We start from the raw sequence: 13,349 nt of genomic DNA, 5'->3' as shown, positions 1-13,349 counted from the left end.
CACATGGAGGTTATCTGCTGCTCCCGGTCCTAACGGGACCCTACCGCCCATCTGAGAGGTCCATTCCCTCGTCCTTCCACTCACACTACATCTGTATTTAGAGTTGGGCCTGAAAATACAATTTCCAGATGTTTCTGAATTCCTTGCGTCTTTCTAAGACTGGGCGCGTGATGCAACAGATGGATCATGAATTTGAGGTACAAGGCACTGAATATGCCATGGAGGCAATTTTTCATTGATTTGATAAAGGATAATTACTTATTTAACGCTGATAGCAGCAATTAATGTATCAATACTGATACTGTTCAAGATTAAACGTCAGCAGCATTTTCAATTATGTTTCATTCATGGCATGTAAACATAGCTAATGGCTTCAGGAGTCAATGCACTTTGAGATAATTAAAATATTCTTATTATTGTTTAGTGAAGATCGAGGGACATAATCACTATATTGTACAAAAGCTACTTTTCTAAAATATGACACAAATCCAACATGGACTTCTCATAATGATCATTAGTTTTCTGATGTTGGAAAACACTTTAAAAATGTGCTATTGCTTTCATTTTTAAGGTGTATTTTCAAATACAAAGATTTGCTTTATATAGTCTTAACTAAATTACTATATTACATTTTAAAAAACGCCAAATACATTATATTAAGAGTCTCTGTGTTTTTTTGGACACGTTTGTTACATGATGTGCCATTTAAGAGATTGATTAGGAGTTATCTAAAGGAAAGTGCTGTAAACTAGTGCCACCTACATGTAAACAGGAGAAATACATAGAAATGGATTAAGACGCATGATTGTCCTTCAAGGCTCCCCACTGTAAGGCGATGAGGATCAGAACTGTTTTTTCATCCAACCAAAAGCATTACCTGGACAGAGGGGAACAGGAAATGATTTGTAATATTGTGTGCAAAGTAGACCTTTCTTCTGACCTTTGTGAGGTTTCTTTTGCAATATTGTTAAGTACTCACCACTTTCATAAGCCTAAGTGTTAATTCATACACACCCCGTGATGTACATCTGTCCAAAACACGTAGAGACAGTATTGGAAGAAGTACTACTTAGATATTAACTCAATAAATCGGTTGCCATGTTAACGTCCTGTTTTTAAAATATAACTTAGATGTAAGTACAAAAGTATTAGCATCATACTACACCAAAACTACCAAAAAGTTTAAGTGATTTCAGAATCATATTTTATACTTTGAATTCTAATTATGTGTGTGTGAAGTTACTGAATCTCAAACATGGAGGTATGAGGTGGAGAAAAAGGTGCAGTAATAATGGAAATAGGCATACTCAAGTTAAGAACAAGTACCTCTAAGTGCCCTGAGTATGACTTAAATCATACGCATTCATGTTGATTATCATTTGCTTGTCCTGAGTCAGCTTTTGGGACTTTTTTTATGAAATGATTTCCATTAATTCTTCAAATAATATTAGTAAGTAAAGTGGGGTAAATTAAAAAGTGTATTGGAGTACTAAAAGAAGCTTATATTAGGAATACTCAAGTACCTCAAGCTGTAACTTAATGCGCTTAACAACTTCCAACAACTGTATAGAGACAGTGTTAAGCAAAACACACATTATTATATGTTCTTAAAGTTAGCTAGCTGAGTTAAGTAGCTCCACATGTCAAAGTAGTCCTCGTTGAGCACCAGAACATGTCAATATAAAGGGAGCATTGGCGTTGGATAATGAGAAACACTAAAGATAGGCATTAAATCTCATTTAAAAACTCCTACCATCTACCTCCAGCGTGAAGTGCTCGCCTTCAGAAGGAAGCTTAATATTCCTCCACACGCTTTATAGCAGCAGTGTGTACGGGACGGTGACGCGGCAGTGGGGCTGGCTCTCCTCTATGCTCCTCCGCTCTGCCTGCTTCATAAACGGATATGAGAGAGCAGCACCGGAGCGGCAGTCAGCGCTGACCATGGCGGAAGAGGACGACGCGACGGTTCGGATTTTACAGAGCCTGCGGGGGAAAATATGTAAGTCTGACCGGTGGGGTGGCGATGTTTCCCGGTTCTTACAATAGGTGGAAGTCGGTAGGGAGAGGCTGGCGGAGAGGGGAAGCCGGAGGGGCGCGGCGTGCCATCAACAGTGTGTGGAGGCAGCGGTTGATCTGGTCGGTCTGCTCGCTCGCTGTACGGTTAGCTAACCATGCTAACAGCAGCCAGTAGCTTGTTGTGAATGCTGTGGAGTTAGCCTAGCATGCTAACAGCAGCCAGTAGCCTGTTGTGAATGCAGTGGAGTTAGCCTAGCATGCTAACAGCAGCCAGTAGCCTGTTGTGAATGCAGTGGGGTTAGCCTAGCATGCTAACAGCAGCCAGTAGCTTGTTGTGAATGATTTCATTCATGGAGCTGCCGTCAGTTGTTGCTGTTCTAGCCCACTGGGTGTTTGAAGCATAACTGAAAATTGAACCGTTTTCAAAATAAGGTTGTTTTTATTGTGTGTGTGGACTTTCATTCCTTAAAGCTAGGTTAATGTTGGTGGCAAAGCAGGCTAGCTTACAAACAGTGATGTAAAGTAACTATGTAGATTCATTCGAATTTGGAGGGATTTAACTGGAGTATTTCAATGTTATGCTACTCTGTATTTCTATTCCACTACAATTTAAAGGTGTATATAGTGCACTTTTACTCCACTACATTCATTTAAAAACCTTTGCAGATTATATACTCAACACTTAAATAAGACCTTAGTTACACCTGAATTAACATTGGCAAGCTACCCTGCAGTATGCAAATGTATGAAATTAGCTGTACCTTTACCAGCTTTGCTAACAGTCAATGCTTTTGCATGTAACACAGAAGTCCTACTCTCTGCTACTTCTACTTTTACTCAAGTACAAGATCTGAGTACTTCTTCCACCTCTGCTTACTAGCAACCGATGTAACAGCTATTACGATAGATAGATACTTTGTTCATCCCAAGTCGAGAAATTGTTTTGTCACAGCAGCATTTTTGACAGTCATTGTGCAAGAATGACTAAACTTCTACAATAAAATACAAATAAAGTAAAATGAACATTTTAAGCAAATGCATATTCACACTAGAAAAGACATGCAAAATTCCCACCCTAAATGTGAATACTCTCTAATATACCAATCGACTAAAGGGACAGAAACATATAAACATAGTGTACTATATCCTCCTGAGACCAATAGCAATTGTGCGCAGTAGCTTTTAATTAAAAGTCAAATGTGTCTCGTGAGGAAGTGTAAGTAGGCTACAACATGTATGTGCAAATTGTTCATGATTATAGAACGAGAAAACCTAGACAAACTATGGAGCAGTGAGTTCTCTGCCAGATGGACGCGAGTTGTTGTAGAGTGAATATGCTCATGTACTATTCGCTAATGTTGGATAATAACAATAATTTCAGCAAAGACATAGTGTTTAAACGTGCATCATATCAACTAAGATCTCAAGCGGGCTCCATTTTCTTCATAGTTTAACAATCTTCTCAAGTTTTGCCACCTTTTTAAGGTTAAATATCTCATTAAACCACCAACTATATCTTGTAACCTTACTAGTGCCATTACTGCACATGGTATCAGATGGTTTATTGATTGATAGGCAGCAGAAGGACCAACCTGAGGATTTGAATTCAAGTTTTGTCTCAAGCAACAGCTCTGCATCTTTAGCTTTGCTCTCTGACCTTTTTATCGCAAGACTTTAGTACAGTGACAGTTATATGCAATCATCAGGTCTCATTGTGTTACAGCAGATGAATTATTACAGCTTCTTGGTGGTCATGCCTGCAGCAATAGTACACTAATACAATAGTCATGCCTGTAATGCAAGTGTAGTACGAGTACAAAACAAAAAGGTTGGCTTCAAAGTAAGATACCTCAGAAGCCAATTTCCTCATTCTCTCATGCAGTCTGGTCCAGTGGAGGACATGCCTATTTGAATGTGTTTTTATTTTTTCCTAAATTACTCAACATTGAACTCTGTATGGCTGCTCTTTAAAAGATTAAGCCATAACCAACATTTTGCGAAATAGTGGTTGCCATATTTACTCATAGATATGCAGCATCCCATTTGTATTATTCTCAGTTTTAACCCACATCCATTAGTGAACAACCACTGCTCCACCACCGTCTCTGTGTTGGCCAAAAGTAATTCATTATGGTTAGGAATACATTCGCCCCGGTGGCATTGCTTCATCTCAACGGGGAAATTCAGTGTCGTCAATTTTCGGAAGAAATCAGTCCTGCATGTAAGCAGTTTGTTAGTAAATAATAATAATTTAAATATGTTATCTGTTTGAGTAAGGCTGGGCACACAATGGGAAAACAAATGTCAGTTTCACTACTATGAATTAATGTGAAAACAGTAAGCAGAACAAAATAGAGGAACTACCGTGGCATGTAACTCGCTTTGCAGTCTTACGAAACTCCATTCTTCCTCGTTCACGCTTTGTCCTTTTTCCTTTAGCCTACATCACTGGAGGTGGCATTCTGTAAAAACGTAGGCTATGTTGACAGCAGTGTTATGGTACTTTTGGTATATCCCCTTGTTTGCTTCTTTGTCAGAATAAAATGAGGAAAAGGCCAGTTGAGTCAGCAGTGTTCAGCAGAGCTATTCTTAAGGCAGACTCTGACCTTTTTCGTTGGGTTTTCACAAGGTGACATGCTTCTGTTTTTACTGGAAATGTTGTTAAAGAGAAGAGCGGACAGTAGGGTTGGTTGGCTAAGTAAACAGTTTGTATCTGCGTGCATATGTGCTCTACCCACCAGGTCACCCTAGCCCAAGCTTAGAGACAACTTGGCTGTTTTCTCAGGCCATTCCTAAGATTAGCCATACGCCATTATTAATAGCCTGTTTAAAACGCTGATCTCACTGGTGGCTTTCCTTCATTAAGTCTCCAGCTGAGCTTAAGGTACCTATCCAATGCTATGGGACCAATTTAGACTCCTGCCACTCTAATCCACCAGTCTAAATCGGTTCCATGTTAGGGTAATGATAGCGCTACTTATCTGGCTTTGATTTCTTTTCTGTTTGTGTCATACAAAACCCCATGGCATACAATCTGGTACTGCCTGGGGATGTGATGGAAGTGTGTGTTCAGTGGATTGAGTTACAAAGGTGTTTGTCATTTCTGAATCAGCACTGTAACGTCGTCATTGGTTATGCTGAGGAAGTCAATGTTTCATGTTTTTAACCACATATAAACCTCAAGTCTACATCAGCTACATCCGCTCTGCAGCTTGCCCCGACTACTGGCAAGTGTCTCCATGTGAACACGAGGATGTTGAACATAAAAGCGTGCATGAAGAGTAACACTATTTGGATATGATATGACATATCATTTCGCAATAGGTTATTTTTTGGCCAATAAGAGTCTCAATAAAAAAAGTAATCTGTGTTTCTCTAAACAGACTCTTCGCTGTCGCTTATATTTGCTCAGTTTGTTCCTCTGATAATTTAGGATCCAGACATACCATAACTTAAATCCTTCATCCAGGTAAGATATACAGTGAAAAAAAGATCCACTTATTTAAACGCTGACATTGTAAGAAATGCGAACGGCCCATTACCTTGATAAAAATGACAGCTTCTTCTTGGTTTAAATATGTTAGGAACCCTTGGGACGATGATGTACCTCCGTATGACATTTTATTGCAGAAACGTGGCGTTTTATTGCAGAAATGTGGCGTATTATAGCTTTTTTTTGTAATGCATTAAATCATGTCAAACCGAATCACGAGTAAAAAGAAAAAAGGCACCCATTTTATGTTATCTTTATTTGGCTAATTCAGTCAAGGATACCTGTAAGATTTATCTTTGTAACTAACGACTGGAGGGAGGTATAGAAATAGAGAAATTTGATTACATAACAGGGGTGTGGATTGTTCAAAAGCTGTTGTCATGTATGTACCAACAGTACGCATGTGCTTTTGAAAGGACTAAACATTTTCATCTTCTTTTTTTAGCTGGTCAACTGTTTCAATGCTTCAGTCGAGATATTAACGATGTTCTTCTCTTGGTGCTCTAGGTGAAGCTAAGAACCTGGGTCCACTCTCGGGTCCAAATCGACAAAGGGATCTCTGCACCTTCTGCACCATAAGTCTGGATCAGGAGGAGGTGTTTCGCACAAAGGTGTTCGACAAGAGCGGCAGGTAAGCAACGTTACCCTTCAGCTATATAGGTATACACCTAGACCTATATTCAGCTGATACTGTACAGGGAGGGGTTGATAAAGTTACAGTAAAGTTATACATTACACTTTTATTACGTTCCATTATCCTGAATTACACCGCCCATACTTAAGAAATGCCACTGAACTACATAGTGACTAAGGATGTGGTCAAAAGTCATTTTTTAAGGTGGCATATGTGAGAAAGATGGGCCTGTGCTTTATTTTTTATGTAGAATATTTAGACGCACTTATGACTCATTTCTTTTTATCCCGGGGGGTAATTGGGATCTTTATAATAAAAATATATATAAACATTAGAAGTTGAATGACAAATGTCCAATAAACTCGTACACATTTTATAAAAAGAAACAAGTTATGTTCAAATAATACAAAATTTAAAAATGGGAATATTACCATTTTTAAACATATGTAATATTGCAGGTAAATGGCATTTTATTGTGGAGGGCTTTCCATATCTTTCTCAAATGTGGTAGGCAATGAAATAGTGTTCGTCATCCCATTAAAGAGGAAAAGAATTCTTAGAAAGTATAAAAGTACTGCCAGTAAGTAAAGTGACTCAGAAGAGGTATGCAGTTGTGTACAGTGTTTTCGGTTTCATCATGTCCAGTCATTATCAAGTATTGTTGGCGATACAAGAAATCCAAACATGCTTCTATTTTTATGTGGGCGAAGTTTCAGGTTGTTTTATTTCCTCCTCATGGTTGAACTGTAAGTGAACCTGCTCTAATGACAGTTGGAAGTACTTTATTGATCCCAATTTGGGAAATATACAACATGTAGACAATGTGTAGCTTAGGTTCCCGTAAATCAATTAGAAAATACCAAGTGCCCACAGCTTTACCAATATGAGGATATGCTGCTATTGTGTCATCGTTTGTTTTTCGTTGGAACTCCAAGGCTCATTTTCCTAAGTATTGCTATGGAGTGCTGTTGGAAATAAAAGAGCAAGATATGACACTGAGTTTTTTTCTTCCTGTACCTACAGTGGAGGACATAAGTATTTGATCCCCTGCCAATTTAGTTAGTTTACCCACTTACAAAGACATGAACAGTCCCCTTGCAGAACATGCCTCAGTTCTTGGTGGCGAAAGCTGTGTTGGACAGCACAGAGGTCAGATGCTTCTTGTAGTTGGTCACCAGGTTTGCTCACATGTCAGGAGGGATTATGGGATGCAGGTCCAGAGAATGGCTAGGCCCCTCCATCACCTTTAATGGGCTTCTTCTTTAGCCTCTCCTTAGTTGCCTTGGCCGTATGTTTTGGGTCATTGTCATGCTGGAAGACTTATCCATGGCCCATTTTCAGTGTCCTGGCTGAGAGAAGGAGGTTATCAGACAATATTTCATGGTACATGGCCACCTCCATCATTCCCCTCGATGCGGGGAATCGCCCTGCCCCCTTAGCAGAGCAGGGCTGTCTTGCGGGCGCTGCAGGGTTTTAATCCAATACGGCGAAGTGTGTTACCAATAGTTTTCTTGGTGACTGTGGTCCCAGCTGCCTTCAGATCATTAACAAGTCCCCCCTGTGTAGTTATTGGCTGACCCCTCACCTTTCTCATGATCATTGATCGTGGAGACCCAGACCGAGGGCGATTGATGGTCATTTTGTGCTTCTTCCCTTTTCTAATATTCAAACCAGTTGTCTCTTTCTCACCAAGCTGATTGCTGGTGTTCTTGTCTTCTATTCCAGCCTTGTGCAGGTCTACAATGTTGTCCCTGATGTCCGTAGACATTAGTTCCACCATGATCACAAGATGTCTTTGGTCTTCCCATTGTGGAGAGGTTGTATTCTGATTTATTGATTGTGGACAGGTGTCTTTTATCCAGGTAACGAGTTGACATCAGGAGTACTTCCTTAAAGCGAGAGGACTTATTTAACCGGACCGTGGGAGCCACAATCCTTGTTGGTTACAAGGGGATCGAATACTTATTTCCCACAATTAAACGCAAATCAATTTATATCTTTTTTTTTATGTAGGCTACATTTCTGGATATTTTTTTTAATATTCTGTCTCTCACTGTTAAAATAAACCTACCATAAAAATGACAGACTGTTAATTTCTTTGGAAGTGGCTAAATAAATTGGCAGGGGAGCAAATACTTATTTCCTCCAATGTATAACCTGATCTGCTATTGCAATTGTTATTCTAACCGCCATAATACCTGAGATGCACATCAGGATAATATGCAGGAGCTACGTTAATTTAGTTCTGCTCAGAGTGATTTACCCATTTCTTCATCCTAAAAGAGCCCTTTTATGCTCATATTCAGCTTCATATTTGTGTGTCTCTCCTGGGACATGTCTCCATGCTTTAATGTTCAAACTGTCTCCGCTGCTGCACCTCTTTTCACCCTCTGTCTGAAACCAGAGCCCAGTCTGCTCTGATTGGTTAGCTGGTCGGCTCTGTTGTGATTTAACCACTTAGATATGTCCCGCCCCTTAGCCCTATGACGTACAAGGTGTTGAAGCACTAGCCAGTAGAAGTTTGAGTGTTTCATAGTGATGTCATAATGTAACGGAAGTAATAAAGGAGTCTAATGGAGGTATTTTCAGGGGGTGGAGTGTTGGGAGTATTTACTATTTGAAGGATAACAGCTTGATGAGCTTTTGAGCATACTTTTAAGTCTGGTTTTGAACTGGTCACCTATTTCTCCTTAATATATAACACAGGTTACACCACAACATTTAGAGAATGGATGCCCGGGACTGTTTTTAAAAGAGAACTGTCGGCTGCTTTTATTCCTTTTGGAATTTAGTTTACTTGAGATTTGAAGTCTCAGCTGAGCGAAAATAGAAAAACACCTTCCTGATTAAATCTCTCATGTGGAAACATTTATACTAAACTCTGAAACGGTTATGTTTGTAGCTGGCCGAACATGTGAGAAATGTCCGGTTTGAAATTCATTTGATTACATCTTACAAACTGTGGTCCTGTGACTCAGAGCTCTCTGTGTGTGTGTGTGTGTGTGTGTGTGTGTGTGTGTGTGTGTGTGTGTGTGTGTGTGTGTGTGTGTGTGTGTGTGTGTGTGTGTGTGTGTGTGTGTGTGTGTGTGTGTGTGTGTGTGTGTGTGGGGACCATTTCAGGTGCTGGGAAACATGAAGTGATTCAGACTGAAATGGTCTATTTTACCAGTAGCTACATTCACAAGAGCTTCAGAGGAAGGTGTGGGAGACGGGCAGCAGTGAAACCTTTTAGGTTTCTATCTACATCATTGCACATCTCACTGTAATCACGGGCCTGCCTCCTCTAGGTATTTCACAACAGCTCTTTTTTTTTCTCTGCTGATTTCGGTGCGGTTCAAAAGGATTTTACAATCTCTGAGGAAGTGTGTCCTCCCACACTCTCCCCTGTCTTCCCCTCTGTGTCACTCTCAACTACCTTAACCTCTCTTTAGTACTTCCTACTAATCACTCCAATTTGTTCCATTGTGTTTTTTTATTTGGAGTTTGACTCACTCCGGTTGTATAAGCTCCTGTTTCTAACGGTTTGAAGGCTGTATGGATGCTCTAATTGCGGCTAATCCATGGATAAAGCAGACATGTTCAGCAGCTGTGGTTCTACCTAGCTTTTCTCACATTATTTAGACTCTAGGATGACAACAGAAAGCAAGGGTGTGTGTGTGTGTGTGTGTGTGTGTGTGTGTGTGTGTGTGTGTGTGTGTGTGTGTGTGTGTGTGTGTGTGTGTGTGTGTGTGTGTGTGTGTGTGTGTGTGTGTGTGTGTGTGTGTGGATTAGGTGCATTATTCCATGTGATGAGGAGGCTGTGTGGGTGTACTCTGGCTGTGTTGGCCAAACCAAGTGCGGAAGTGTCAGGCGAGATATTTCACCATCCAACATGCATAAATTGTAGAGTGAAACGTCAGCGCAGGTATTTAAGAATTACACGGCTGATCCAGCAGTGAATATTTCTCCAGATATTTACAAGGCTGAGTTCCAGGTCCTGATTCACTTTTTGAAAAACAGACGAAGACGCATGACTCATAAACTCTATTAATGTTTGACAGTGGCACTCCTTTTCCTCCACTTTATTCCTTACTTTTTCAAACCGGCCAATGAATAGACAAAGCACATTAAGACCTCAATGAACTGGCCCAAGATGACTTTTAAAGAGGCCCTTTGATGCTCATTTTCAGCTTCATATTTGTATTTTGTGTCCCTACTGTGACTAGGGCTGCAGCTATCGATTATTTTAGTAATCGAGTATTCTATCGATTATTCCATCGATTAATCGAGTAATCGGATAAGGCGTTTTAGGAGAATTTTACAGGACAGTAAAGGGGTTAAAGAGAAATGAACTACTAATTGGTTTCCTTTTTTAGAAAAATTTACATTTCTCTTGCACAATTTAAAAAAGGTAAATAAAACCTAAAACTAAGGCATACATTTAACAATGATATAATAATAATCAAATTTTGGGTTTAAAGAAGTCAAACAAATAGAAAAAACTATATTTCCTGTGGTTATTTTCTTGAGCAAATCTTAGCTAACTTAAGGACATCATAACCTGTTGCCACCATTGATTTACGTTCTAAACTAGCCGTTGCATACAGCCATAATTAATGTACACTCGTTACTATCCTTTATCCCAACTAGCAAACATAATGATGATTATTTACGTGTAATGCTAACGTTAGCGTTACCTTGTCTCGGGTCCGCTCCGTGGACTGGATGCGTGGGCTGGATGCCTTCGGTTCAGATGCTGAAGCATCGAAGACGTACTATTGTGGTACGCGAGTTCAAATGTACAATGGACACACTGTTTTTTCTCTTTTAAGGGTGTAATGATCCCAAACTTTTGACTTTTTTTTTCTTTTTCTCGTTCCCGTCTCTTCCGTTCGCTGCTCGGTGTTTGTTGATTCCGCCATTTTGACTTTCGCACCGTCAACTTACGTCTACTTTACGTCAGAGCGTCTCTTTCAACGGCTCTGTGTCGTAAATCAACACAGCGTTGTCCCAATAATGATCATCCTAGAAACAGAGCGCCGCCGTTATATTGATCTAGTTATATGGAAACGAAGCCTCGAGGCAGAGAATTTGCCTCGAGGAATTTTAGTAATCGAGTTATTCGAGTTACTCGAGTAGCCTAATTGTTTCAGCCCTAACTGTGACATGTGTCCATGCTTTAATGTACAAAAAAGAGCGCCCTCTGTCTGAAACCAGAGCCCAGTCTGGTGATGGTTAGCTGACCGGCTCTGTTGTGATTGGTCAACTACTCGAGATGTGCCGGAAATGTCCCGCCCTTTCATATCACGTAGAGTTGGAATGTTAGCCAATAGAAAAGCAAGCATTGCATAGGGATGTCACTATGTTTAGGAAGTAAAAGGAGTCCAATGAAGGCGTTTCAGGCAGGGGGGGGGTGTGGGAGAGATAACCACCTCTGCACCCCCTTTTGCAGACCATTTACATGCACTAAAACCTATATAACACACTGCAGGAAAGGGAAAACCCCCCAAAGCACCGTAGGGCCCCTTTTTTAAAGATAATTTGAAATGACAGACTGCAGTTTTACCTAAGCGTCATTAATACGGTCTAAGCTCAGTGTGTTCGGGACAGGTGGTCACCCGGCTGGATTCACGTACTTTGAGGTAGTGCTTAACCTACAATCGGCCGTGTCACATCCATCCGGTTAGCTCGCAGTCTCGGTGGTGAGGTCATCATGTTGGCAGGATTAGCGGCACAGATGCTTTTGTCCTCTGAGTTTGTGCCAGCTCCTACAGGGCAGAGGGTCACGTGCTGAGTCAAAGCGCTCCAACCAGGTTCTACATGTACTGGAGCTCATGCTGCTTCAATGATGGAGTTTCTATGTTCTCTCCCGGGGACTGCATGGGTCTGGGTGCGGAGTTTTCCTCCTAAAGTCTAGGTAGTAAATTAGCCTGTAGCTGTGAATGTGTTGTCTTTGGGTTTTTTGTCCTCAGTCATTATTTTGACTGATATTGCAATTAAAATATAAGAGTTTTGGATCATTTTTGCATCATTACTGTCATCATCATAGAAAAAATAAATGATGTTGTTGTTTTTTAAGAGGATCTGTAACAATGTTTTTTAAAGTCTGCAGGAAATGATTTGGAGGCCAAGTATCCCTGTAGCTCCACAACACTATTTGAAATGGTATTTTAGCCTTTTAAATATATGTTCCACTTTGAATTGACTTTTCACAAATGTATTCATAACTAAGTTCAATTTAAAATTAATTTGCCATCCCAGTATGATATATAAAAAGTAAAATAGATAATAGATATCTAATTTAAAGAAAGTGGCTTGTATTTTTTACTTCTAACTGCCTAAATGTTCCTAAATGGCTCTTTTTTTATTAGTTTAAAAAACAAACAGATTTGCTATTTTTCATTTCACTTTCTAGATATTTTCACGTCACCTGAGATTTAACCTCTCCACTTTTTGGTAAATGTAGAGGATTATAGACTTCCACAGTAGTTGTAAAAGGCTTTGTACTCTGTTTGTCTGCATACTCTGAAATAAACAATAAGCCTTGGAGAGAATGGACGGCGGGGGTGATGCATTCAAACCCACAGCGAGATATTCCCCACAACCCGATGATTCATGACGGCTCCCTGTGTCATCCACCTTCTGCTTTTGTCCCAGGAAATGAGCAAGTCCTGTGTTTGTGATCGTGTTGCTCAAATATGATAATGTTATTTCCTTTTGTCTGAAGCACAAAACCAAGTATTTCAGTATTTTGTGTTTTCCGTAGACAATTTAGAGCCATACACACAACATTATAGTTATTGCGGATGTGTTATAACATAACAGCAAGACAGTAAATTAGATGGAGGGGTACATGTGTGGCTGAGTAAATTACACGTTTAAAGTAAGTTAAGTACATTACACACTCACACCATTATGAAACAAATCTTAATTGTTCTAATTTTAAGTGACAGGTGAAATAAATTCGATTTTTCCAACTGGGTTTATCTGAGCCAGCTTTTGGTTTGCAGTTTACTACACTTTTTAAAAAGGAGTTTTAAATGTCTTTCACTTGTCAAACTCGGGTACACTGCATCCTCTAGTGTGGTTTATCTGGGCAGTTTGAATGCAGTAATCACAATCTGGTGTTGGCATGGCCTTAGACCGTTTGCAAGACTCAGACTGTTTCCTACCGTTCAGTTACAACGAGAACGCAAGTCGACCAAATAGCAGGAAGGGAAGCCTAGA

The 13,349-nt window shown here is 40.0% G+C and overlaps 1 protein-coding gene across 1 annotated transcript in view; it reads left to right on the top strand.

Annotated features, from left to right (window-relative positions):
• The first annotated feature begins 1,825 nt into the window (after positions 1 to 1,825).
• rasa2 (RAS p21 protein activator 2) overlaps positions 1,826 to 13,349 on the top strand; it is a 31,130-nt gene continuing 19,606 nt past the window's right edge. Inside the window, exons 1-2 of the mRNA XM_063907095.1 lie at positions 1,826 to 1,999; positions 6,017 to 6,140. Of these exons, the coding sequence (XP_063763165.1) occupies positions 1,870 to 1,999; positions 6,017 to 6,140 (254 nt within the window). The 5' untranslated portion in view covers positions 1,826 to 1,869. The remainder of the gene's footprint in view (positions 2,000 to 6,016; positions 6,141 to 13,349) is intronic.

Source organism: Eleginops maclovinus, chromosome 18, assembly GCF_036324505.1.
Source record: "Eleginops maclovinus isolate JMC-PN-2008 ecotype Puerto Natales chromosome 18, JC_Emac_rtc_rv5, whole genome shotgun sequence".
Lineage (NCBI taxonomy): Eukaryota > Metazoa > Chordata > Actinopteri > Perciformes > Eleginopidae > Eleginops > Eleginops maclovinus.
Note: the sequence above shows the minus strand (reverse complement) of the source record. Positions and strands in the feature narration are given on the sequence as shown.